Source organism: Bombus fervidus, chromosome 8 (assembly GCF_041682495.2).
Source record: "Bombus fervidus isolate BK054 chromosome 8, iyBomFerv1, whole genome shotgun sequence".
In the NCBI taxonomy this organism is placed as follows: Eukaryota; Metazoa; Arthropoda; class Insecta; order Hymenoptera; family Apidae; genus Bombus; species Bombus fervidus.
This window is the reverse complement of record NC_091524.1, coordinates 15,027,000-15,054,772: the sequence shown is the minus strand read 5'-3', so window position 1 is coordinate 15,054,772 and position 27,773 is coordinate 15,027,000. Positions and strand designations below refer to the sequence as shown.

General features: G+C 38.7%; 2 protein-coding genes across 4 annotated transcripts in view; one reads left to right on the top strand and one right to left on the bottom strand.

Moving 5' to 3' along the window:
- Positions 1–21,846, bottom strand: Mnd (L-type amino acid transporter minidiscs). Of its 2 annotated transcripts, none has more exons than XM_072008600.1 (9): positions 21,500–21,846; positions 19,125–19,640; positions 11,088–11,306; positions 7,582–7,852; positions 4,108–4,231; positions 2,283–2,483; positions 1,496–1,645; positions 732–909; positions 1–91 (listed from the first exon to the last, which is right to left on the bottom strand). In XM_072008600.1, exons 2-9 carry the CDS (start codon positions 19,387–19,389, stop codon positions 30–32), a joined length of 1,470 nt encoding a protein of 489 aa, XP_071864701.1. In that variant the 5' UTR covers positions 19,390–19,640; positions 21,500–21,846; the 3' UTR covers positions 1–29. The 2 variants fall into 2 exon arrangements, with proteins under 2 accessions (XP_071864701.1, XP_071864700.1); XM_072008599.1 differs by lacking the exon at positions 21,500–21,846 and adding an exon at positions 20,995–21,219.
- A 2,688-nt stretch (positions 21,847–24,534) lies between these two features.
- Rab3gap1 (RAB3 GTPase activating protein subunit 1) overlaps positions 24,535–27,773 on the top strand; it is a 33,033-nt gene continuing 29,794 nt past the window's right edge. For both annotated transcript variants that reach the window (XM_072008586.1, XM_072008585.1), the window contains exons 1-6: positions 24,535–24,842; positions 24,948–25,230; positions 26,089–26,225; positions 26,352–26,565; positions 26,651–27,059; positions 27,377–27,591. In XM_072008586.1, the coding sequence (XP_071864687.1) occupies positions 24,647–24,842; positions 24,948–25,230; positions 26,089–26,225; positions 26,352–26,565; positions 26,651–27,059; positions 27,377–27,591 (1,454 nt within the window). In that variant the 5' untranslated portion in view covers positions 24,535–24,646. The remainder of the gene's footprint in view (positions 24,843–24,947; positions 25,231–26,088; positions 26,226–26,351; positions 26,566–26,650; positions 27,060–27,376; positions 27,592–27,773) is intronic.

The window sequence follows — 27,773 nt, the reverse complement described above, 5'->3', positions numbered from 1 at the left end:
GTTAATTATAGTAGAACGGCACTTGGTGATCAATCGCTTTTCTCCTCTTGCACGCACATGAATAATTTAGCGCAGATCGTGTTGAAATTGTCTGCAAAAGATAAACGATTATTTTTATTTATAAAAATAAAAAATTTATATCGATAAATTACAACGAGAATTAATATTCGAGTAAAACGAAACTATTTTCCATTTCATCTCGATAAACGTTAAAGTGGAACATACGTCTACTCTGTTTTACCCTTTTTGAGTCTTTTATTGGCTGTTTTCCAATAAGAAAATATAATTCGTCAAATATCTTTCTTATTTATTCGTCGAAATAACGCAGAACACAGAGGCGCGTTTTACGAACGAAAGAAAGTCCATCCGATTTACTTTTCATTCCTTTCTAGACCACGGACGGACGTTTACTCGTTTACGTTCTACGTCGAACGAATTAAAATATACAAAAATATTGGAAATACGAAAAGCAGAGCAACGTCGAGTATCGTAGAGACAAAGATTTATCGAAATGAAATTTTTGTTTCGTTCGTTATTCGCTTTGGCAGCTCGTCTTAAATAACGTTATTCTAAATGCAAGTATTTGTAAAATCAATTATTCGAATATTCGTTACTTTATTCAGCGTGATTTTATTACTTGCGTTCTAGATAAAAGATAGCCGAGCCTGAGTATCATTAGATTTCGAAGATACTCTGTTAATTAAGAATAACAATTGTTAGAGAGCACTTACGGGACGATCTGATAATCCATTTAGGTTTCTTTTCCCAATGAATGAAGATGCAATACATAGGAATGCCAGATAAGATGATTATCACTCCTACTCCCACTTCCCATGGAGACACGTAGCATGGGAATGTGACCAGGAAAGCGCATATTATGAAAAATATAATTGGCAATACGATAGACACCTAACGAAGATAAAGAAACAACGTTATTATCAAAATTAAAATTGACGATTAATTCGATTACAACGATCAACATTAGTTATTTATTTTATCTTTATTCGTTATCATTAACGATCGAATAACTATGCCCGATTTGCACGATTCGCTTGTAAATGATAATTATACATTTTGTCCTCTGTACGAGAATCGTGTTTGTTTGTTCGTTCGTTTTATTAGGATAATATTCGTTTATTATGTGCCGGATGTTTTATACCCGAATCTGGTATTCGATTGTTTCGAATCGATTTCTAATTTGTTACAAATTTATTACAATTCTAATTTAGGCAATTGAATAATTCGAATTGAATAATTCGAAGGAATTCTGCCTGATATACATATTGTGAATTTTTATGGTAATTCGTATCTTTGAGGATATAATGTTAAAGAAATACAAGGTATATCGCGCTTTATATTCGTTATTACGCATTAATTTTGTGGAATTCATTTTCATCTTCGAATTTCCTATGAAACGAATAGAATAACGCGCTGCAATAATTATAGATAAAATACGGAGGTGGACAAATTCGTAATCTTTGTATTCTTCGCATACCTTTATCGGTCGTTGGCGATCGGGACTTTTGTAACGAAGCCAGAGGAGGCCAGACACCGAGAGCGTAGTGAATAGTGCTTCAACGAAGCTAACATAATAGATTAGCACATAGACATCCTCTATGATCAGAAGTGCCAGGGTGATAATGCACTAGAAACGGAAATTATAGTTTAACGGCTTGAGCCAATCCGAGTACAACAGCGAGAAAAAATCAATCTTTTATATTTTATTATTTCCTAATTATAATTAGGAGAATTAGAAGGAAAATACGGGAAACGCGCGTCGTTCGATATAAATTCGAAATATCGAAAGTAGCGTGGCAAACGATGTTAAAAATAATAAACGTTTAATAGTACGTTTGCCGTTATTTCGATACTTATGGTTTAACCTTAGGTACGATTATTCTATATAGAATATTTGGAATTCGACAATTTCGAGCGATTAACCGTTAACTAATATCACCGGTAACGTTATTTTCACGTTCGTCAACGTTACGATCACTCGGACGGATAAATTACATGCTGGAGAAAAGAATAAACAATCGCCTTACAATCGTTCCACGGATACAAATACTGGTCGAGATAAATTATCGAGTATTATCTGTCGACTGGTCGGTCTATCAATCGAAACCGCCGCGTACGCGTATCAACAAGAACAGTCGAGTTTTCCATCTCGTACGTTTTTGGTCGACTCTTTGGACGAGACTGGTTCGATCGCGTCGTCGAACGTTTTCTGGCTTTCGCCTCGAGTATCTTAAGCGCCGAATAAAAGTACAACAGCTACTTACGAGAAAGATGAGCGACGGCATCGGCGTTAAGTTTCGCACATTGATGAGAGCAATGGCAGCAGGCAGATGTCCATTGCGAGCTCCTACGAAAAATAATCGCGACGATGCGAAAATTGCTCCGTTCAACGCCCCGAACGTCGAGCAAGCTACGAACAATGGCATTATCCAAGACATCACACCCAACAGTTTGTCGCTGAAAGTCTGCGCAGAACGACCAATTTATAAATTGACAAGTTGTTTCTGCTTACCGCCTACGTTTACGCGAATTTTTCTTTTTCTTTTTCTTTTTCTTTTTTCTTTCATCCGTACGATCGAAATCGTTTCGTTCGTTGGATACTGAAAACGCTATAACGCGTAACTATTATTTTCGAGAGTAACTCGGAGATGCGTACGTTCGCGTGTCACGCACGAGAGTCGAGTCCGTGACAAAGCGTAGGAGGCAAACGCGGCAAAACGATCGTAAATGCCGTTCTTGTTTCTTTACTGTGTATCCATCTATCTATCTATATATAGATAGATAGATAGATAGATAGATGGATAATACTTTGTAATAGAATGCTTTTGCACCTTTGAAATTTACCGCTACACGTATCGTGCGTACAATGAGATGTTTCGAAGCGCGTGTGTTATACGGATATCTTTTATCGCTTTTGGGATCATAGGTTCTAGTCGCAGAAAAAGGATCGTAGAAACAATCGTAGAGTCGAATGCGAATTTTTAAGCAACGCTGTAACGTTCGCGTCGTAATAGTAGCTTATTTTTCTACTTGCTAATTTACGCGGTCGATCGGTGCATAGTTTCTGAGCAGTTTCGTCGACTCGTAGCTTTCTTGTTCTCGTAGCTTTCGCGATACGTAAAAACAATTGGAAGCAAAGCTTCGTTTAAAACGCCATCTTTTTTTCTTATTTCCGACGTTTCTTTGCTTTCGTTTTTTCCTAAGGAAAAATTCGCGTTCGCGCGACGTTTCCCAACGTTACGTTTATATTTCTAGCTACTTTTACGGCTCACTTTCGAGCGTTAAACACGTACAAAAAAAAGATTACACGAATATTCCGATTATTCGCGACAGTCGATATTATTCGAGACTTTCTCCGATACGATCGTTTGCAGCTGAAGATGCAGTTCGAGAGAAATTCAAACTACCGAGAAATACGAAAGATCGAAGGATAGAAAAGTATGTATTCGCATATCCCTGGTGTAGTTTGATAATTCATAGCGCGTATTAATATCGCTGTATTAACGCTGTACTAACGCTCGGGTCCGTCGACTCGACAGCCAAATAATTGTAACAAGAACGCCGAATAACGCTGTGGCGTGAAAATATCCGCGAAAAATCGGATCGACAAAATTGGATACGTGTTTGTATCGATAGATGATGATTTTAGCCGTTGTACGTGCATCTATTTTCTGGAAAGTAACGGGCAAATTTATCGGGAGTAAGAATAAAGCAAAGTTAAAAAGGCGACAGTGGCAATACTCCGCGTAGGAGCGAGCATAAACGGCGGTACAAGAGAAGAGGACGTAGAAACGGAGGCGGACGGAAGAGCAGAGAGCTTCGCGCTATTCCACGTAGTTACCAAAGAAAGAAAGTTGCAGGTTTTCTTTTTTTTTTTTTCTTTTTTTTATAAACCGTGTCAAACCGATTTTGTCGTTGCTGTTGTAAGACCGTTCGTAATTCTAACGTACTACGTCTCCTTCGCAAAGGCAGCGGAATAGGTGTGTTTTTACCGTCGATAATCGATAGGAAGAAAATTTTCTCGATGTCCGAGAAACGTTCGGTTCTGAAAAAACGAAATAAACGAATTCAAAATAAAGATAAACTTACGACAGCGACAGCATTCGATGCCAGAATTTCATCTTGCGTTAACACCACGAAATAAGCGATGTTCGCCAGGACATAAATCACAGTCACCAACGGCAATGATATGCAAATCGCTCTTGGAAGATTTCTGCAAAAATGATAATTTTATATATATATATATCTCTTTTTTACATCGCGTTATCGAGATAACTTTCTCGATTCGCTTATCAACGTTCCCTGCACTTTTATTACGTATTCGTTTCGGTACTAGGAGAAAACTATGTACTTGAAAATAATTTACGTCGAGAAACCGTTGGTAAAGTTTTCTATGAAATTGACATTTCGGCAAATGACTTTTGTTATTTTCGTGGTAAAAGATTTTTCTATCAAAGTCCTACCGTTAATTTTGTACAAAGAATTACGTTCTTGTCGTTAAAAGTACAATCATCGATATGGTTTAAACGTCGTTTTTAACGATATTTGAATATTTATTTAAATTTTCGTTATTAACGAAAACAGATGCGTATTTTCTTCTAATTTTTCCTTCGTTTAAACCGTCGCTTCGATCGATAATAAACACGACAACAACAAAGACTCGTATAAATATGGAGGAACAAAGAGCGCAAAACACGAATCGCCAAACTAGATTTAGAAACACGAAAATCTCATTCATGTTTTATATATAAACTACGTAAATATCGCTCGCATACACGATGCGTCACTTTTACTTCGTAATTCTACAAATATCTTTGTTCGCGATGTTATCGAGAAGTTCGTTCCACTTTCGTACTCGTTGTTAGTTGCTCGGATCGAACGAACACACCGCGCGAAAAATTGAATCGCGTGCAATCTGCGCGAACGCTGTTGAACGCTTACCGCTTCCGTTCGACAGGATGTATCGTTAAATTGAAAATAAATCGAATAACGATAGTTTTGTTCCCTTCGATATAATCGTTGTAGTTATAGCCGATTTACCACGACTCGACGACTAAATCGATTCTCGAAACACGTTTCTTCCTCTTATATATATATATATATATATATAGGTTAGATCGAAAAGAGTCTTTTAAGCCGATAAACAGACGTCTAACGCTGATAACGATATATATACACGTATATAGATGATAGCGATGGGAACTTTGCGCGCAACGTGAATGTATTATGTACGCAGGATGTTCCCCTGCAGTACTTTATAGGTATAGGAGAAAAAATTGCGAAAAACGTCCACCTTGACGATAACGTCTCGAGGTGGTGGTGGAGATTCGCGAGATCGCTTCGAAGACGCGAACGCGACGCGACGCGATACGGAGCCCAGGTATCGAACGATGTCCGTTTATCGTTTCGTCGCTATTCGGCTTTCACCGTGTATACGCGTTCAGACGGTAAAAGTTGATTTCGCGAGTCAAGAGGATCGCGTTTTGAGATATTCTCCACTCTTCCCGGCCAGTCCTTCGAGTATCGATCTATCGGGGTATAAATATCGAGCGTAACGGGTATCCGTGCCGCATCCGCGAACGATCCTCGCGTACGACGGTCCGGATCTGGCTCGGCCAACGGATCGGCAAATTTCTGCGAGCGAGACGTCACCAGGGGAACATCCTCTACGAAACGTAAAAGTTTTCATCCCGATGGGAACGATCGTCCGCTGCGGAATAATCGCTGGACATACATAAAACATACATACTCGTCGAATCGATAACCTCCTCCTTTTCGAAGTCGGTTAAAAAGACAAGAGCTGTCCTCTCTCTCTCTCCATCTGCCGCGCGCAGCTTCGACTTCGTATATTCTTTCGTTGTGCGCTAGAGGTGAGACGTGTTTTTCAGTGATAAGATTCGGTTAAATATATATTTCTTAGAGACAGATAATACGGATAAAGGAGAAGGAGAGCGAGTTTGTGAAAAGGCTTAGAGTTTCGCGGCAACGAATAGATCGTTTACGGACCGAGCTCGCAGAGAAAACTCTGGAAACGGACAACGCGCGATAACGTGTTTGCATGGTAAACGTTGCGACGGCTATATTCTTATATATTCGTATATATTCGTATATATTCGTATATAGGGAAAATATCGTAAATCGGCCGTATTCCGAACGTGTGTCCGTATTCGCTCGAATGGCTGTTGGTGCGCCTTGATCGCGGGTAAGTCAAATTTAAAGACGTTCGTAAGATTAATTCGAGAGCTGGATCTCGGTACCCTTTGCTCGTCGATTTAGCCTATCGGTCTTCATCCGAACGATAATTCGTTATCGTTTCTACGTAGATCGAAAGTTTGGCCGTTGGACGAAACGCTCGTACGCGTTGGCAAGCAGAGCGTCGGAGGACGGCGTTTACAAGGAACGATGTTTTTATCGAAGCGGCAGGTAGGACTATTGCTAGCGTCGTTGACTCCAGCTACAGCTGTTTTTCCAACAAATCTAACGTTGATTTCTATTCGTCTCGTAGAAGAAATTTCCTAAAATCTTTAACGGAAAGCTAAAGTTTCGGTGCATCTTGCGGAAGCTTAAATATACTTTTCGACCTGCAATTTCGCTTGTACTTTTGGATAAGACGGAGGATGATTCGCAGTCGATCGGCACGGCGAGTAGGTGGACAAAATCAGTTTTTACATATACTTTTCACGGCTCGTTCTACGAGACGCCTGACTACTATGGTAGCTGCAACGGTCAACGAATATGTACTTTATAACGTACTTTCATCCGTATCGAGTTAATTTAAGAGGATAAACAAATCGTTTCTAACGACTCGTAATCTCGAGAACGAGCCGACTAAAGTATAATACATCGCACGATCGAACCAACTAATCTTTAAGCGGTGTTTCGTTAAATCGATCGTAATCGTAAACGAAGAGTCTCGAGCGGGAAATATTACCAATTTATTACCAATTTTAGCACAACGCGAAGTTACGAAGTGGAAGCTGGGCGAAAAAGGAAAGGGAACGAATCTTGTTTCCTTTTTTGTTTATCGACTGTGAAAACATTGTGACTTTTGGCGGAGAGAAAGCGAGAAAGGAATACGTACTACGGTTGCGATCCAGGCTCTTCGTATAATTACGAACGTGGCTTGCGAGTCGGTTCGTTCGATCGCTCGATTATTGTTTCAAGTAAATAAGCTTTTTCTTCGTCTCTGCGGGAGACCGAAGGACGGTTGTTCGGGGAAGAATTTTGAAAGATTCTATCGCGCGACATCTCGAAAGACGAAACATCGATGATCGAACATTTCAGAAAGAAAACTCGATCGATTTTATCCTTTTATACGTAAAAGGTGTTATTAGTATTCGTCTTATAACGTAGAATTTCGTGTTTCGCGTACCCCACGTATAAATTATATCAAGGTAATTGCAAATGGTAATCGTAAATTTTGACGTAAATATTAGAAAATATTTGTACGCGTATTTCCGTTCTACTTTTCAACGTTCGATCGCGAAAGAACGAAGCAAGGCTCGCGAACGACTCTGTTGATCGACACGCGTCAAACTTGCCATAGAAATAACGATACGTTACCTATAAGGATCCTTTAGCTCCTCGGTTACGTAATTCAGATAATTCCATCCGGAATAAGAGAACAGGCCTGAATAAACGGCTAGAGCAACGTAACCAGGCTGGGTATTCGTTCCATCCATGGGATGACGAAAATTTTCCGTGTGACCCATGCAGAGCCACCAAAATCCGGCAACCATGATGATCACCAGGGCGAAAATCTTCGTTCCGGTGAAGATATCCTGCACTCTGGTCGCCCATTTCACGTTGTAACAGTTAATGGCTGTTAACAAGCCTGCAACCATATCGATCAGACAATATCGTTTATTTGCGATCGAAAGGGAAAATAAAATTCATCGGCCGCCATTCGTCGGTATTTATTTTTCTACCGCGATATAAATTCGCGAGTACGTACGCGAGGTTGCAGCAACGATCAACGACGGACGAGACGATAAAATATAAAGCTCGATGCAAAGTGTAATCACGTAGTTATTTATTACGCAAACCCGTGGATTTGAAAGGCTAATTCGAAACTAATCCGTATCGTAGATGATAATCATTTTTAATACGGAGCTGTAATTAGAAGGATCAGCCTTCGTTAACATATTACATACGTGTAAACAGAAGATAAGAGTTAGATCGAGTCAGCTTTATAAATTCAACGAACGATACCGACGCGTGTGGTGCTACGGATGCACGCGGAATTCGTTGTAGTGGTATCGACGGTTACTTGCAAACATCTCAGCGACTAAGGCCGAGCTGCGATAAAACGGAAAAGTAAAATTTGGTCGAAATCCAAGCTACCGTCGGCTTTCTAAATAATACCGTATATATTTCTTAAACGCCAAACACCGTAACGAAAGAATTCTTGATTCTTTCGAACGTACGACTTGGCTTTTAACTTGGCAACGAAATTTTCCAACATTTTATGCCCGTAAAAACGACTTTCCCATACGGTGTACAACGACTATCGCGAGAGTGCACTATACTATAGTATAACGTAACTATACGCGATATTTCCCACATTACGGAACATTTATCGTTCGAAATGTACGTTGCAAATTGCCCGTTAGAAATCGTTCATCCACGTTTCTAAACGTTACGATCGTCCTAAAAACCCGTTGGCCAACTTTTCGTTAAATCGACGAGCGATTTTCTTCTTCTTCTTTTTCTTTTCCTGACACCGTTACCTTCTCGTAGCAATTTCTAGAAAATTTATTATACGTACTCGAAACGAAACGAAACGAAAGTCCAACGCTTTCGAAAACTCGGTATTAAGAGTTTTTGACGACACGCGGTAGATATTACGGACGTACGCGTTGGCGAATAAAGGTCGTCGACAAGTATGTATAAGTAATTAATGCCTGCGACATTAATATCCGTGGAAATGAAATTACATAAAGACGGGCGAACGTTCGTACGAAGCGCGTTAGAACTGCTACTCGAAAGTACGCAAATATTTCAAATTATCTTATTGCACGCTTCTGCTTCGAGATAAACTTTTATCGTCCCCGTAATAACGATTTGTATACGAATTAGCGCCGGTGAAATTTTACTCGCGTTTATGGACAGCGAATAAGAACGAGGGAAGAAAATTTATTTGCAAACGATGAAAAAATATTCCGTCGGATAAAAGTTTGATTTGTGTCGTTGGACCGCGGATGTTGCGAATAGAATGCGAACGGGCGAACGAAGCTTGGATAGATTAGATTTATTAAGCGATCGGGGAAATAGATCACGAAAATGCGTTTTTTATTTCGCGGTTTTCGCATAATGCACGTGTGTTGCATATCTATGTGTAAGAACACGTGGAAAAACGTATTGCCGTATCGCTTACGCTTATATATCGTGTCGTATATTTATCCTAACCGTTTAAAACGCTAATAACAATAATATATAACGAATGTCAAGTACAGGCTACATCGAGTCGCGTATTTGCAATATCGTACATCGCGCAACACGTAGTACTTGATTAAATTAATCTTAATTTCCGTTTATCCGATAATTACCATACGCGTACGGATAATCGCCAAACTATTGGCAAGTATCTATTACCAAATAATTCCATTTAATGATTTTTACCATCTTTTGCCTCTATTTACGTTAAATATGGATCATCGATCGTATTACATCGAAATTGTTCGCCGGAAATCGTTTACTTTATAAACGTTAAACGTTACGAAGAACGTTATATCGATGTTCTTTATCGACGTAGCTTCTAAAATGTTCTTGACGCGTGATATTCGTGATTATAAGTAGCGTTGTTACTCGCGACGCGCCTAAAAACTAGAGAACGTCGTCGTCGACTATTAGTTTCATCCACGATCCGTCCGTTTCTTTTCGCGCTGTGTCGTCGTCTCGATCTCGCGGAGCGAGAAACGTTGGGTTACGTATATATAATACCGTATATATAATCGTACGCACAGGATACAGTAACGCGTACATTTACTACCACGATCGTATATCGCGCATCATCTTCGAGCTGCCGTTGGAACAAGTATAGTTACACGATGATAGGCGAGAACACGGAGCGATTTGTTCGTCGCCGCGGAACTTTAAATTTGACGTCACAATAAGGAGGTGGCTGTTCTCTATGCGATAGAGACAATTTCGTGACCCTGCTCGCTACTACTCCCTTCTACTCGCTTCTCTGCAAATATTAGTATTCTTTTTTGTTCTCTTAAATAACCGATACCTCGAATTACCGCTTAATTACCGCGCTTAATTACCTACGGGTAATTACGATCGAATGTTTCTTCTTCCTCTTTAGTTTAAAGTCGCGTTCGACTATCAAAGTTATTAGAGGATTAAAAAGATCTTTTGATACGCTGTCGGAAGTACGATTCCGAGCAATTTTCTTCTTATACGTAATCTTATACGTAATTTTTCTCGAGGTTTTTGTAGAAATTCGCCAAATTCGTTCGGCGGTGGCAACTTGGCCCGAGTGTACGCGTCGGTGTTACGTAGTAGCCGGACGAAACCACCTGTCCCAAACCTATCTTATCTAAACTTATCTCCGATTTATAGCATATATAAAGGAGAATTGCGCCAGCTTGGTTATTCCGCGCGATCCTTCGGACGATAGAGTCCCGTATACGTATCGCGTTTGTAGTTTAGTTTCTTCGATTCGGCTGTGGCGAGATGACGGGCGACGCTCGCCCAAAACAATGACAAATTGATCGACGACGAACGGACCGATCGTTTCCCGCGTATGCACTTGCGAACGAGATTATCGTAGAAGCCGTTTATTCGCGTCTGTATAATACGACGCGGAGATAAAGAGATCGATCGGAGCTGACGGACAAGAAAACAGGTCGCCGAGCACCGAACGCGTGGCTACGCTTTTCTGACACAGACGCGTACGTATGGGCGACGATCGATGATGTACCGGCACCGGCAGCTTTTTCCCCGATATTAAAACCGGCTGCGCGCCGATATTATAGACGGTTACGCGCATAGTAAAAATTTATTTGGAATCGTGTTTCCGATCCGACGTGGTCGACGTTGTAATTTCAAGGGACGATTCTTACAGGTGATAACGGCAGCGAGTAGTCGCACCGCTGCGTACGGAGGAACGCAACCGTGCCAAACTGGTTGCAAGATGTATTGTGCGAACGTTAGGGCTGTGATCGCGTTTCCAGTTGGGACCAGCACGAACAATGCCACGTAGAGGTAGAGGAACGCCGGTAGGGGTCCAAAAGCGTCGTTGATGTAAGCGTAGTCGCCTCCGGACTTCGGGATCATGGTACCTGAAAATTCGAATATTTTTATTTCCACCGAGCAACGTTGTCGACACGAGGCTAGTAAGAAAGAAGGCGATCGTTCGGAAAGCGAACATCGTTTTTATCGACATCGTTCGCCGAGATATTGGTAAAGAAGTCGCGTTTGCCAGCCCCGCTTTACGGAGTAAGCGTTTAACGAGCCATTCCTGCTTCCCGATTCGACCAACTTTCTTCCCAAAAATCGGTACGCTCGATATCTCGGAAACTGATCCACATCGATCCTATCTGCGAAAGGTTAAACGAATTGTCATTCGGAAACGCTGTCGAACGATATTGCCAAACACCGGTTGCAAGCCGGAGAGATCTCGCGCGCTTATATCGTATTGTATTTAACTTTGATAACGCGCGTACACGGTGACAGTTGGCAAGCAACTAGAATACGTGTAACGCGTAAAAATACAATATATCGAAATACTTCAAATAAAATACGAATTGTAATTTTGGTAAATAGCTTTGACCTCGACGAGTCGTTTCCGCTGTTACACGGTATACGTCTAAATGCCTCTTAATAACGAAACGTTCGGTGCGACGAAAGATTTCGGTGTTTATCCGCCCAGGTTCCACAGTACTATGGAGTTCGATCGTACTATAATTAAGACAAATTGCATCGAATTGAAACCAACAACGTTCGATAACGGAAAATCGCGTTTAACGTAACGCGTTGAAACTCGTGGACGATCGAACCACCTATCGCGTTATTCGCGAGATACGTAGAGACGTTCGCTGAACGTTAAATTCGTCCTACGAATCGACTCCTTACGTTCCAAGATTTAAACGCGACAGAGAACGTCGGTGAAACGTTTAGATCGGAAACTTTGAAATTACGTCCTATCGATACCGGTTTAACTATCCACGTGTCACTCGCAACGATGTAAAACTAAATCACTCTTTGCACGACTGCATATACCGGGTAGTTCGATCGAATTTGTCGATGTCGACTTTGTTTAAACGTTCTAAGCACGTTCAACGAATGTCCGACGTTATCGAAATAAATCTGACGCTAAATAAATCCAAGTAGTACGTAACTCTTATTTTGATTCTCGTCTTGCTGGATCAAAAGGATGAACCGTCGAATTATAGGCGAACGAATATCGTTTTCGAAGAAAGCTATAAACGTTGAAAATTTGATGAAAAATTCGGCCATTTCGTCCGTAACGACGTAGTAACACGCCGTGTATGTACGATAGGAGAAAGAGCGTCAAAGATACTCGATGAAATCAGCCGAATCGCTCGCATCGGTAATTCGATTAAGTATCATTGACCCTTTTTCTCGGAGTCACGGATCGGGTCACGTTGGTCGCGTGTCGCGACACGTTTTAATTACATCGTTTAAGTAGAAGAAACGAATCGCGCTTTACACTTTGTACAAAGTATTGTCTCTCTCGTATCATACTTTGGATATTCCGTGTATCTTTACGCACCGTATCCATTACGTGCAATTTTATCTAAAACATGGACGTCCGTGCGACGTCCCTCGCGGTCTGGCCGCCAAGGCCTACACCTCGTTACACCGACCCGCGATAAACCCAAGGAACCATCGTAAACCGAATCTTTTTAGCTTAATCTCGTATAAGTATTTTCGGTTTACGGATGGTCCTTAGAACGGTCCTTGGGTTTATTGCACGCTCTTACCAATTACGCAGAAAGCGGACGTTTGTCCAGCGAAATAGCAGGTTTTTCTCACGTTGCAAGGACACTTTCTCCTCGTATTATATTTATCAACATTGGCCGTAACCAATGGGCATCGCAGGATCGTTACTTTCGCTTTTCTACCGAAAAGTGTGAACAACGAATCCTTTGTTCTTCTTTCAAAGTTCTTTGTTCGAAAGGGCACACCCACGCCGAGCTTTCCTCCTTGATAGTACGAGACGGCTCTATCACCGTTCTACCAATCTTCGAATCGTCGGGTATTCGAGTTAACTCGAGAAAACTGTTCTTCCTATCTTCGGGTAGTCGAATCAAATATCGTTCTTCGACGTATCAAAGCGAATACTGTTCTATTCTTTAACATTCGTAAATATATATATTATAGAATTGTAGACGACAGTTTTATTACGAAACAAACACCCCTATTATCACCCAGAAGAAATAAGGGGATCGACCTGTTCGTGGTGTCGATTATTATAATCGTAACGGGAATTTACGACAACGGGAGTTGACGCGCTTCAACGCGATCGCGTCTCCCCGCGACTCGAGGAAAAAACAATGAATTTTACATCCATCGTGTGTCTATCTTCTCGTTTGATTTTGCGATAAAAAATATGTTGTTGTATCGATATATGATAGATGCGCTACCATGACGGTAACGTGAACCGATTATCGATAGAGAGAGGTATTTTTGGATAATTTTACGAAACAAAATTTTATCGCGTTTAGGTGTAACGCTTTTTACGGATGCAGTCGCATCTACGCACGGATAAATAAAACGTTCGTTGATCCTTTATCGCTCGACGATATTCGACTACGACGTTCGTCCGATCGAATATTAACGTATTACCAGAACCATTCGTTGCCAGGGAAACGTCGTACATTTTCGACGCGAGATCGTGACAATATTCAAACGTTTTCACGGTATCTACGAACGTAACGTGACCACTACCGTGCCAAATTATTTTCAGATAAATATTTCGCTACGTTCGTTTCACTTCTATACGCGTTTGTACGTATTCCGCTATAGCGAATACTCCTTTTGCGAAAGTTTGTACGCGTCTCGTGGACGTGGGCTGTGAACGGAATGGCCCAACTTACGACAGGGTCTCCGAACGATGGCAAACGACGAATCGTCTTCTCGACTCGGCAAGACGAAATTATCACTAGCGATAAGACCAAGTTCGATATGTACTCGTAAATTCGAATCAAGCTCCAAGCTTCGTCTCGTAGAGTTCGAATACCACTCGTTAAACGGAGGAGCTTGTTACGAATGTACCAAGAGGGTCGTTCGAATTTGAATTTTTCTTTCTTTATTAGTTACTTTCGATCGTTGCTTCCCCGTTAATTCGTATACACGTATGTGCATATATGTACCTGTATTTTCGTCCAGTCGCGGGGAGACGGTCGCGTTAGAGCGCGTCTACGGGAGTCGTAAATTCCCGCTACGATTGCACGAATCGACACCACGAACAGGACGATCCCCTTATTTCTTGTGGGAGGATAAGGGGTGATTGGGTTGGAATATAACTGGACTTCACAGTTATATTATATATGTATTTATTTATACTGGATTACGCTACTAGACGTGAACAGACCGTGTTTGGAAAGCGTGTTGATGAACCCGAAGGTTGCTAGACGTGGTAGTTATAGAGGCGAGAACTTGACTGACGCGTTAGAACTCGAAGTTGACTGTCCGAGGACTAGTAGAACGGTGGACTTGACTGTCCAAGGGATCTTAGAGCAGTGGACTTGACTGTCCGAGGGCTAGTAGAACAGTGATTGACCCGTCTCGTACTATTTAGGAAGAAAGCTCGTCGTGGATGTATTCCTGTTGAACTAAGAACGCGGATTCGTAGTTCACACTTTTCGGTAGAAAAGTGAGGGTAACGATCCGCGATGCCCATTGGTTATTCCCAATGTTAATGAATAAAATACGAGGGGACAGTCCTCGGCAAATACGACTCACGTTTGTTTCTGTCCTTGGGAAAAACCTGCTACCTCGCTGGGCAAACCTCCGCTTTTTCCGTAATGAGTACGAGCGTGCGATAAACCTAAGGACCCTTTTACACTTTCAGTGTAACGATGTGCAGGCCTCGGCGGCCTGACCATGAGGGACGTCGCAGGTACCGACTCGCGCGACGTAACAGTACCGTTAGTAGCAGGTATACGTAGTTAGACATTTTGTATCGTTCGAACGACATAGAAATATCGTCGTTCGTTTCAAAATTCGTTTCGTCTTATTTACTTTGTAAAAAGACGTTGTTCTTAGTTACGCGTCGAAGCTGGAAGCATCGACGAAAAATTAAAAAGTAAAACGTAAAACGATCGATGTTACGCGGAATTGTAAAATATTTACCGACAAATCTCCATCTTCTTGGAAATTCGTCTAGATTTGAAAAATATAATCCGTATAATCCGTTAACTTTGGCTTGCATGGCGTTGAGAGCACCGTTTTCCGACCATCGTGCAACAACACGCGTAGTCGAGCGTCGTTACCAGTTTCCAAGCGTTCTATCAATTGCGGTCGTTCTAATTATGCTTTTAGTTTGTCGTTCTCGAGTCTGCACTCTTAGGCACGGTCTTAACGCACAGCGTCTATTAGATAAATAGAAATGCCTATTTCTAAGGTAAAAAGGAAAGTAGGACTCGCTGACTTTATCACGGGGCTGGTAAATCGTAAATTTAGATTACTTGCTAGAACACGCGTATTTTGCTATTTAAAAATTACTATATTCGGACATTGCCGTATACGAGCTGTTGAAAAATCGCATCGACCAACTTTGTAAATCGAAACATTTACGTTGAAATTTAGCTCGACGGTTGACGGTCGTCCGATAGCACGGAGATACGTACAAAGAGTCGGAGCGAGAGAGCGCGCGAGCGTAATCGTACGTTACCGTGTAAGCAGACGCGCCGCGTAAATAAAAAGAAAACGTCGCGTGCAGGCGTCTTCTGCTTCTATCCTTGTCCAGTCTAATCAGACGTATGCATTGCCGCTGTTCGTTGATCGGTGTTACGCTCGTGTATTTATCGTAGGATCGTACACGCGTTATTACGCAAGGACTCGAGAGATCTCTATGCAGCGCTCCCTTTCTATCCGTACATCGGTTTTTCAACTCGATCGCGCGCTCTGTCTTCTTCGTGTTTCTATGCTCGCGATAGCTACACCTTCTCGTCCCTATCGCGTTCTTAGCACGCGAGTGCTTTATCGACGTCTACACTGACTTTTGTCGCCCGACTACGCGCATTGTACACCGCGGAGAGTCAATTTACTTTTCAAGATGTCGCAAAAGGAAAACACCGATACGGTGAAAGCGATCAGAGCTTAACTCGTGGTCTACGCTTGTACAAAAATAGCTTTCCTAATCGCGTTCGTCCATCTCGTTCGGCGTACATCGATCTACAAGACCGATAAAGCTGAGTTTCTTTAAAACGAATTTTTTTCGAACGAGACCTTTCCGCTTACTCGCGTCTGTCTCTCTTAAATCTCTCTTAAGTCATTGCAAATCCTTGAAAGACTTTTTTCAATAGAAAATATAAAACATACGTGTGCGTTGTAACTGCGGGTACACGGACCAGTTGCAACGAGCTGATCACACGGTCGTTCCGATTCCAAGGAACCAGCAATTTCAATTTTCAGGCCGTAAAACAGCTTTATAACGACGAGACGCTCGAATTATCGAATCTATTGAAAAATTTACGGAAGATGTCTGGCGCAACGAAGGCGAGACCGGATAAGACTAGAGAGAGAAGGATTCGCGGAGGATTCGCGGAGGATTCGAGAAGGACGAGGATGGAGAAAGCGATAGAACACCTGGCAGAGGGCTGCAGACGCGGGAGTGCGAGGACGAGCATGGAGGTATTTCCGGACGACGCAGAAACGGGCCTAGAGCGAATGAACAGAATTTCGAGGGACAAGGAGGTAAAAGGGGTAGGCGCAGAGGCGAAGGGAGGAAGGAGGACACCAGCGGAGGGTCGGGGGACAGGTGGAGGAAACGGCACAAAAGAAAGGGGTAATAACAACAGGCTAAAGTAAGTTTGGCTGTAATTAGAAAGAGAAACAGGTATCGCAATCTTATCTGGAATAAACAAGAATTATGTACGTACGAAATATTAATCTAATGCGTATTCGTTATAAAAATATTGTTCTTTCTGTTTTACATTACCATGCGTTTAATCGAGCAACGCAAGAACATTCGCATCTTCTTCCGTAAAACAAGAATACAATTGATTTAGAAAAAAAAAAAAAAAAATGATCATTTAAGTTCTTTGCAATATCGGATTTTTTCTTTACGTTTAAAGATGAATTCGAAAGATGATTTTCTTTGCGTTTCTTCTTAGCTATACCGTCTTATCCCACCTTTCCCTACGTATTTTCGTACGACTTTCGGAATTTGATACCGAAAACGAAACGCGCGGAGAAAACGCGTGGAAAATAGAACGGATTGTTGTTCTACTTCGCTTTTTCCCACGTGATAACGAAAACAATTACTTCGAAAGGTTCCAACTTTGTTACTTTCTTATCACCGTTACATCGAATCCTACGATTTTCAAAATTTTACGATTATTATGCTACTTACACGTAGACGATCGCATCCGATATCTTTATAAATAAACGATGAAAAAAAAAAAAAAAAAACACCGAAACCATGCGAATAACGCGGTCTTTGCCAATTTGCGTTACAATGTCGTCGTACAACTATTTCGCAAATGTACCGTACAATGTAAATGTATAATTCAGTACCGATGAAACTTAGTTCTGGCTCCTTTCTTCCAGATATTAGCTCTTTTATTCGAATAAACGAATGACAGAGTTCTAGAGCTGATATTTTCTTTCTCGCGTAAGTAAATGAATCTTTTCTGTTAACTACGATACCATATCTATCCCATTAAGCGTAATTATTCCTAATTTCGTAATTTTCGCAGTAAAAGTCTTCAACTATTTAACGACAAAGTAACGATTTCATCATTTTTAAACGTTCGCTGGAAAAACATACAGAGGCGATGGTAATGATTACGATTAACGATAAATTAATGACGAAAGTAAAAAATTTATTATAAACGAATAAAAATTTCGACCATTGAATCGATTTATTTTTAAATTATGCTTATAAAGTCGTAAATGTCTCGATGAGCTATCTATTAAGAACAAATTGAAAAGTAAAAAAGCTCTCATCGCGTCTCGACCGTTAGTCGTTGAGATAACGCTCAGTTAGTATGCGCAGGATCAATTCTTCGTGCAGTAACCGACTCTACTCTCCGGTCGAGACAGCGCGCCCCAACCGCGTTCGGACCACTATAGCAGCTCGCCGGCATACTTCGACTTTATTAATCTATTATTGGCTCGTTTCTTGTTCAATTTACACAGCAAAATACAAACAAACATATTTAAAATCGTGGCAATCGAATTACGGCCAATAACGAAAATAACGTAGAGTTCTATTTGCCGTAAACTGGAATCGATTGGCTTGAAAAATAAAAATAACGTAAGAACAAAAATAATGCGATAATCGCTTCGTGCTTAAATTTTTTAATCGATTTAAAATCTTAAAAATAGACCGCAAGTGTCTTAGAACAGCTGTTACTTTCTAAGTCAATTGACTGGGGCAAAAGGTGATGCAAGAGTCGAAAGGTCTGTCCACAGACGGTATACTGTCGCGAATAATAAAATCAAAACGTGTAGTAATTAATAAAAAAGATACGCTATTTCTTTCGTAGAATACGCTGAAATAATAGCTACATCTCTGTTATATGTAATTTTCCCGTCAAATTCCATATAAATACAATACATTTTACATTTAGTATTTATGTCACATTCTATGTTACGCCGATATATATAATGTATAAAATACTAATAATACTATATTACCAGGATATATACGTGGTCTATTTTGATATTGCTCTTCTAAAAAACCCATATGCATATATGTAGTTTCGTTAGAAAAAAAGATAAGGAAAGAAAACTAACCATACGCGTACCCTTTTTCACCGTGTCACCGCTGATTAGCCGTCATTTTTTATAGCCCTACGTAGATCATACAGACGCAACGCGGACGATCACGTCGGAATTTTAAATCAAACGTAAGAAATATTTCTCGTCGGTAACATCCGCACTGATACATATTTAGTACTCACCGAGTTCCGCGTAACATAGTGCACCGATCAGAGACAAAACACCGGAAAAGATCCAAACTATCAAAGCCTGTCCAACGCTGCCGCTATTTTCCAGCACACCCTTCGGCGATACGAAGATTCCGGCGCCAACGATAATGCCGACGATAATCGCGACACCGTCCAACAAACCGAGTTCTTTTTTCAATTTCACCGCATCGTTTTCATGGTTGATGACTTTCGTGATCGCCAAAACTTGCTTCTCCATTGGCGCGATTTTGTCCGGCATCGTGTGTACCGCTTTCAAAATTACTGTTCGCCAGATACTTGTTCGTTGATAGCCGAAAAATTACTGACCGGTACGAGCATACCGAGAGACGGCACACGCCTGATACACGTGTGAAAACGACAAAGAAGAGGGAAGAAATATACGTGCACAGAGACAAAGGCACCGTCTCTTTCTCGCCGCGTGGCGTCGTTCACTCAACGGACACACGTGCGCGACTGCAGTCCTTTCTACGGTAGCGACCCTGTCGCCGCCTGCCGGTGATCGTCATTTCCACGATTAATACGCGAGTAACGCGAGTAACGATGGGACCGATGCGAACAAGATGCAATACACATTTCTCGTATTCTAACAATTCCGTTCGAATAAGTGCATGGAAAATCCATACAGAGTCGCAGACGACAGTTATCGCGACACTTATGATTCAAGCTAAGAATGTTGTAGTATAAGAATCGATATGTTAGTTCGAACGATTTTCATCGTGAATAAACGTTATAAATAATTACGATCTATTTGGTTACCAATGGTAACCATTTAACCATTATCCATGACGGATATGTATTCTTCTTCAGTTACCTACGATCATTACCGACGACAGAATAGTTTACTGGTTACGCGCAGGATAAAATTAATTTTTTAGTACCGAATTTACCCTTTAATTAGTTATCGTACTCTACAACTAAAAGAGAAAAGAAAAACGGTGTAAACCTTTCAAGCTATTAGAAATTGAAGGGTCGAAGGAAAATTTTCGAGAGTCATCGATGATGGTTATTAGTAATCAGAAAATGTTAGTATCGCGAGTTTACTCGGTATGATCGTGCCCCAGGAAACAGCCGAGAAAGGCTAAAAAGTCAAGCTCTTTAGCCCAAAAATTCCGCAGTTTCGATAATGCGATACTCGTGTTGCGATCGTGCTCAGCACTTAGCACGGTTTACAGTTAGGTTATTTAGAAAAACATAAATAAAGTAAAATATCGTTTTGCCAAGTAACAAAGATTGTATTAGAATAATGAATACCAATTACCAAAAGCCATTACACAAATCAAAGTTACAAAAAGAATTTGGTAATATTAGAAAGATAGTTCGTTATAGCGTTATGAAGCATTTCAGTTTCTTTAAATTTCATAAAATTGCAGGGCCTAAATGGAACGAGAGATAGTAACGAAGAAACTATTGAATAACTTTTGAAGGTTTTTTTACAATTAAAATGCCAATAGTGTAAATAGTGTAAATCGAATAAAATCCAATAATGTAAGTCGATTAAGAAGAAATTACAAACAAAATATGTACGGCGTTATCGTGACTTTGGTCCTTAATGGGTTTATAGAGTTGTTAAATCGATATTGATATTTTCGTATAAGTATCGAAGAGGTATCGATTCTTCTTGATAGCTCCATCTTTGATACAATTCGATACAAGATCGAAATTTGTAAAATCGTACCCAGCGATACATAGATTGCATACATCTATGCATTTATAAGAGATTTTAAAGTGTAAAAATGTCCAGAAGAACGTGCATATAACTACAATAATCGGGTAAAATTCGAATTTGATAAATATCGACGAGGTATCAGTCCCAACGTTATTCGTAAGTTTTATTTTCACATACCGTTCTTTTCGATTAAAATCACGATCAGCTGACGTTTATTTTACAGAAGCGCGGAAGCGTACGCTCAACGTACATATATATATATATATATAGATACATAGATACGTATGTATGTATGTATGTATGTATGTATGTATGCAGCGTTTTCTCCCCGCCACCCCCCTCACTCTGTCACTCTTTTAACCACACTTGTTATACGCGAATAGCGATATTTCAATCTTTTGTTTTCGAAATCTGCTCTATAATCTTGTTATAATTTTTAGCTGTATTATTATTAATATTATAAATGTTACTATTTGTAGATATACTACTATTTGCGTTATAATTTTGCTGTAATTTATAGTAGACTTTTCGTAGGCATTGTCGTTAAATTTGGTAGTTTATGCGATAGAAAATAATTTAGAAATTGAGAATCGATTAGCGATATAGCGGAAAATATAACTATGAAATTGAAACTTGGATAAAAAGTTGTTTTATCTATTGAATATCATAAAGGGTACGGTACTTTGGATATTTTATACATTTTTGCATATTATGTGCATTCAAATCCAATCGCATCTAATCCAATTGTATCCAATCTATCAAGTACGCAACCTGTACTAACACGTAAAAATATCACTATTACATTCACATATTATCATTATATGTCACAATCATATATCGCAATTTTATCGACCGATGTTTCCACAAAGTCGGCACTTCGTTTTGGCAACATTTGAAACCGCGACAAAGCACATGAATTTCATTTGACACAACCGCACGGTGCGTTAATGCCACCCATACTGTATGCTAATGTAGATATCGTGTCGAAACCCTCGGACGAGACATTGCATTAGCGTCGGCTCTACGTCGAGAGTTAGCTGTAAATATACAAATACACGTTATTTCAGTGTAAATAAACCTTCGGACGGATATATATGACGCAAACAATAATTATTCCGAGATATCGTTATCAGAGAAGAAAGAAGTTCGATACATAATTCATATTGGTAATATCGTGGAAATTTACAATGATATATGTACACACACACGCACGCGCGCGCGCGCACACACACACACACACTTTTTAAAAATATATCGTATGTAGTTTGATTTTTCTTTTGCAGGTTATAAATATCTTATTTAGATCGGGTAGATTTTATTAGAATTTGAGATCGAATGATCAATTCGGTTTGTCTGATGTTTGTAATGGTACATTTTATTAGGAACAAATTTTGTAGGCTACACCAGTGTCCACGTCCGTTGCGGCGCGGCGGTACTGTGTACTTCCTCTCATTTTTCTCTGCATTAACGAAATATGAAATTCATATTTCGAATCGTTATTCTTTGTTTTTGCGCCGCAATTAAACGGTCAATTTTTTCAGAGACTTGACTCTTAATTTAAAATTTTGAAACGTTATCCTTAGTTTATGAAAATTTACGTAAATCTCTTAATCGATGTATTTTATTAAAAATGTACAAATTGTAAGATAAATTGGAATATTAAGAGTTTAGTAATATTAAAATTGGCAATCTTCATTTATCTTAAAGTCAAGTTTTTATTATATCGTGGTATTTTAGATACTGCTCCTTGTATAATTTCAAGATAGACTTTGAAATACCTCGTTGTATTATAAATATTACTTTAGGATGCTGTGATATTGTATACGATACTTGCGATCCTTCTTGTACGATTAATTACTTTGAGAATGTACCATCGATCTATCGTCGACATCTATAACTACGAATTATGTATGTGAAAGATATTAGTCGAAATTGAAAATACGTATATCTTTATCCAGTTATACTAAAAACGTTAAAATACACAAGTCACAAAAGATATAAAAAGATGTTTATCTATATAAATACTGTTAATGTAATACATACGAATATTCCTAGAATTCAATAAATTCTTCTGTAGGGATATAATATGTTTATATATTGTATATTCTTTGTTTTGTAAGGGAAATATAAGGCAGAAAGTTTATAAATATGAACATATAATATATGCATGAAGACATGCAGATAATGATAATACTAGCTCGAATTACTATTGCGTATTGAGAGACGTTATCTCTTGTGTCAATGCTAGTAGCGTGTATATCAGCTGAATTAAATTACAAACGGCAAAACATAGTATGAGATACAATCGAGGCAGCAAACTAAAATTATATCGGCAGTTTGAATTTGATAATATTGTAACATAGTATATTATATTATCATAATTCGATAATCACATAAATTTTTTAATCAATATTATATTATAAATTAATATATAAAAGTTTTAGATATATTATATGCTATTCATAATATAGTGTTTTTGGTATGATGTGTATTTCTACGTTAGCGTTTACGGATGTCCCTTGGCAGACGAATATAAATTTTACACGGTTTATAACTCATTAGTTTTTCTCTTTTATTGTGTAGGTTAAGTTATATCATAGGAATGTGATCGTCAATAGGGGATCGCCTATGACAGAATTTACTCTACAATAATTTAATATTCATAAGGTACGTTTAACAAAAGTTTTTTGCAAATATCTCGGATGTTAAAACCGAACGGCGGTAACATGTACATTAATAAGTTTTTCAGAATGCTCATCTTGACAGGATACTTCATTTCTGATTAATTTAGAAATTAGATTTGCATTAGATCAGGTTAGAGTTTTCTCTGGGTGAATGTGCAGGGGAGGGATTCCGCTCACGCATTTATCTGTATCTGTATACCACTTTATCAAAATATAAGATAATTTCACTACAAACTTTTCTTGGTAACAACTTTCTGATTACATTTTAAACGGTGACCCTTGACTGAAACTTTCACGATACTGCTACTCGGGACGATAATCTCGACAATATGTTAAAAAATCATCGAAATCGGTGATGCCTCTCTTTTTCTGAATATCTACCCAAAGCTTTTAGCGGAATATTAATATCACGTTACTGACTGATGTACTAATTGTTTGACTATCCAGGATGAAAAATAAATTGATATTACCAATGTATGTATACGTTGTTACATTTAAATAAATTGTAAATAAGTCAAGTAAATTCATTGAAAATGATATTATTAATTTGTGTACATCCAAAGCTTGTACGAATTCATTTTCAATATGACGTGAAATATGTGTATATAACACGAAATGAAGATATGGAATACGGTAAAGTATAGCGCATTTTAAAAATTGTATAATTTATCTTGCCAAATTGTACGCAATTATATTCATATGTTTGAAATATTCTCGAATTTGAAATCTTTTCGATCGATTCTTTTTTCTTTCGTTAAATCATTGATTTCTAACGATGTCTATTTTATTCATCTATTTCCATTAATTCAGATTAAATTTATACAAGTATAATAAACAATTTCCATGTGCATTACACAACATTAATGTTTAATTTAATAGCAGCGTGTGTGTATATAAATAATAGTGTATATGTGTTTTTATAATTTTAATTATTCGTATGTATATGTATGTATATGTTTTCGAAACAATTGGAATGCATTTGACTCTGTCGGTGTTTGGAAAAGCATCGTTGCGCGCTCTATACTTTACTTTATAACAGTCTACAGCTCAATTGATAACGAACAAACGTCAAACATTTAACCTGAAGCGGACCCAGCGGTTCGTTAATAAATAACGTTTTTTAATCTACAGTGGTACTTTAAAAAATGAACAATATTGAAATCGAAGACTTTTATCATCATGATTTTACGACAGCTTCTGAATGGGAAGTGTTTATCGCGAGATTGGAAGAAATTATGCACGAATGGAAATTACCAAATACAAAAATTGGTCCTTGTTTAAAATCTGGAAACTTTGTCAATTGTGCGTGGGAAGAGAATTTCGAGAAGCTGCATTTTGCTGGTTTGTTCATATATACAATTACTTTATCAAAATTAAAATAAGTAATATTCAATGTACTTTCTTCTCGTTTAACCGATGCATCCAGATGTTTTTACGTTATTACAGATGCAGAATTTACACTGAAGCATTACAAGTTAAAATTAGACGATGAAAATACAGATAATCTTTTGGAGGAAAGCGAAGAGGAAAAAGTACAATGTCACAAGGACGCGTTGAATGCATCGAATGATTTTGCTAGAATCGATGGGAATCACTTAGAAATAGCTTGCTATTATGGTATTAGAGAATTTCTTGTTTTACAGTCCACTAAAAGAGATTCTGTGATGGATGAGACCAAGATTAGGATTTTACTTAGTTCTCTTGCAATTGCAGCGACCAATGCTAATTGGTAATTAGAAAAGCTGTTTTCTTGGGATTATGTCAAACGTGTATTTCAAAAGTGACCTAATACAAAATAATTCATTTCTGCCTTACAACATCAAAACGATCAAAGCGGGATCTTAAGAAAGCCAAATAGTTGCTCGCTTTTCTTGTAAAACTTATTCGAGTTGTGTCACTTTTGTAATACAGTTATACTCTGTTTAACATGGTAGTTAGGTTCCTAAAAAAATGCAGTGTCACGCGTAACCGTGTTATATGAAGCAAAGAATTAATGCAAGAATGGTGGTTAGGTTCCGATAGTTGACAAAAGTATATATACTTTTACTATAAGTTTGCTACAACGATCAGTAATTAATTTAAAGTATTGCGTGTTAATTTTATTTACGTTAGTTTAATTTTCAAACCATGTTAGACTGAAACCGTGTTGTAAGAATAATCATGCTATACCAGGGATATCTGTACACATTTGCAACATATTAACACGTTATAATGAAAAACAAGAATTGCCGTTGTATATGGATTGATGGTTGTGTACAGAAACCAAAGGTTATATAAATTCGTATTTCGATGAATACAAGAAAGGAGGTGGGACCTAGATAGGTATATACTGCTGCATCTTCTAAATATTGTAACGAATGTAGTTGGACAAAAGTAAGTGGGCAACAATTGGATGCCCACTTATCATATCATATTGTCTTCAATGTCACGTCGAATCCATTTATCATGGTCACAACATGGAATTTTTATTCGTTCTGTACATTTCAAATTACAAAGAGTAGCTTTGATCTCTTTTTCCCCGACTCTGCTTATGCGTCGCGCTGTTTAAATAAAATGTTTTTAAGTTTAACGATATACTTATTTTTAGCGACATACCTACATTGGTACAAGTCCAGGAACCATGGCAGAAAATGTATCTTGGAACTAGCATTGGGAAAGGAATTTGTACTCACTTCGATATGGTACACTTGAAAAAAGTTCCTTCGCACTGCAAATACCTAACTGGTACGAATACAGTTCTTAAAACAAAAGTATAAAAGTAATTGTATCAGTTGTGCAATTGTGCAATTGGAACTATATTTATTTCTAGTATACCTATGGGTAATAGTTTTTTATACATGTTATTTTCAGGTCTACTTGCGTTATTTAAACAGAAGGTTGGAGAAGGTAGCGGAACAAGGCTGGACCCAGTGATGATATCTGTAAGGTTTTCGTATCTATTGAAAGACTGGACCAATAGTACGTGGACTCAAGAACCACCAGATTTCGATTTCATGCAAGGTGAAACATTGGGTGTAGCTGAACTTGGAAAACTTCCGTTTGGAGCAACGTATGATCCGATCGCGTAAGATTTTTATGTTATATACAGAAAAGTAATTAGGATAATTGACTTTACGAGACGAATAATTTGTTTGGTCGAATTGTTACAGAGAACTTCATTTGTACACTACGTGGCCTGAAATGTCGGAGAACGTCGTAGTCGATAGCGAAGGTTTTACAGATTTAGAACCACAGTCTGCCCCTGAATGGTCTGTGCAAGTAAAGATGGATTCTTCACCAGCCTGTTTACTCGGAGAATATCTAACTGATTTTTTATATCAATGTAATAATCAAAAAACTATAGTGGACTTGCTGGGAGATGCCGTAACTTATTCTCAACAAGAAGATCAAGCATTGAGTACAGTTTTTAATATATTAACGGAATCTAAGATACCAACGATTTCAACAGTTGTTAGTAAAGCAACGACGAAGAAGAATAAAAACGTAGAAGGACCAATACCGGAGGAAATATTATTGTCGATACTCTATTTTCTTTTCCCTGACGCGGAAGAAAACACTGTAAGTAATTTTTCTTTTAATACGATAATTTTAAGATAACCGATCAGATATTTTAAATTGACTATTTACAATCAAATATTTACGATCAGATCAGTCGGTAAAATAAAATTGTAAATTCAGTTTTATAATCCTTAGAAAAGATCGATTTGCTTGAAAGATCGTAGCGTTTCTAACGTTTGATTACAATTAAGTTATCTTTTCTATTACAGTTAAATTATCTTTTAGCTTTTCTTTATCTCATTTACTCTTAACGTAGTATATAATACCGATTCAGTAAAAAGTATACCGTAAAGTAATGGAATGAATGAATATTATAGAAAACTCCGTACAGTGACTTAACCACGTGTAACATAGACGAAGATCAGTGGAAAGGTGTAAAAACATGTGCGATGGACAGCTTAGTGTGGCGTCTCGCAATTGTTGCAGCGCATTGTACGCATTATCTCGGTGGAGCGACAGCCTTGGCGCAATTATGGTACGAGTTTGTGCAAGAAATCAGATTTCGATGGGAAAGGAGCATTCTTATATCTGGGTGAGTACCGCACGTTTTATTAATCAAAATTGCACCGTAAAAAAAATGAAACGCGTGGATCCTTATCGTAAAAGAAAATTGTGAACTGGCAGTTTTATGCAATGTGATAAAATCGAGAAACGAGATATTATATCGGCGTTTCCGTTGATCTATTAATATTTAGAATTTATTAGTACGTATTG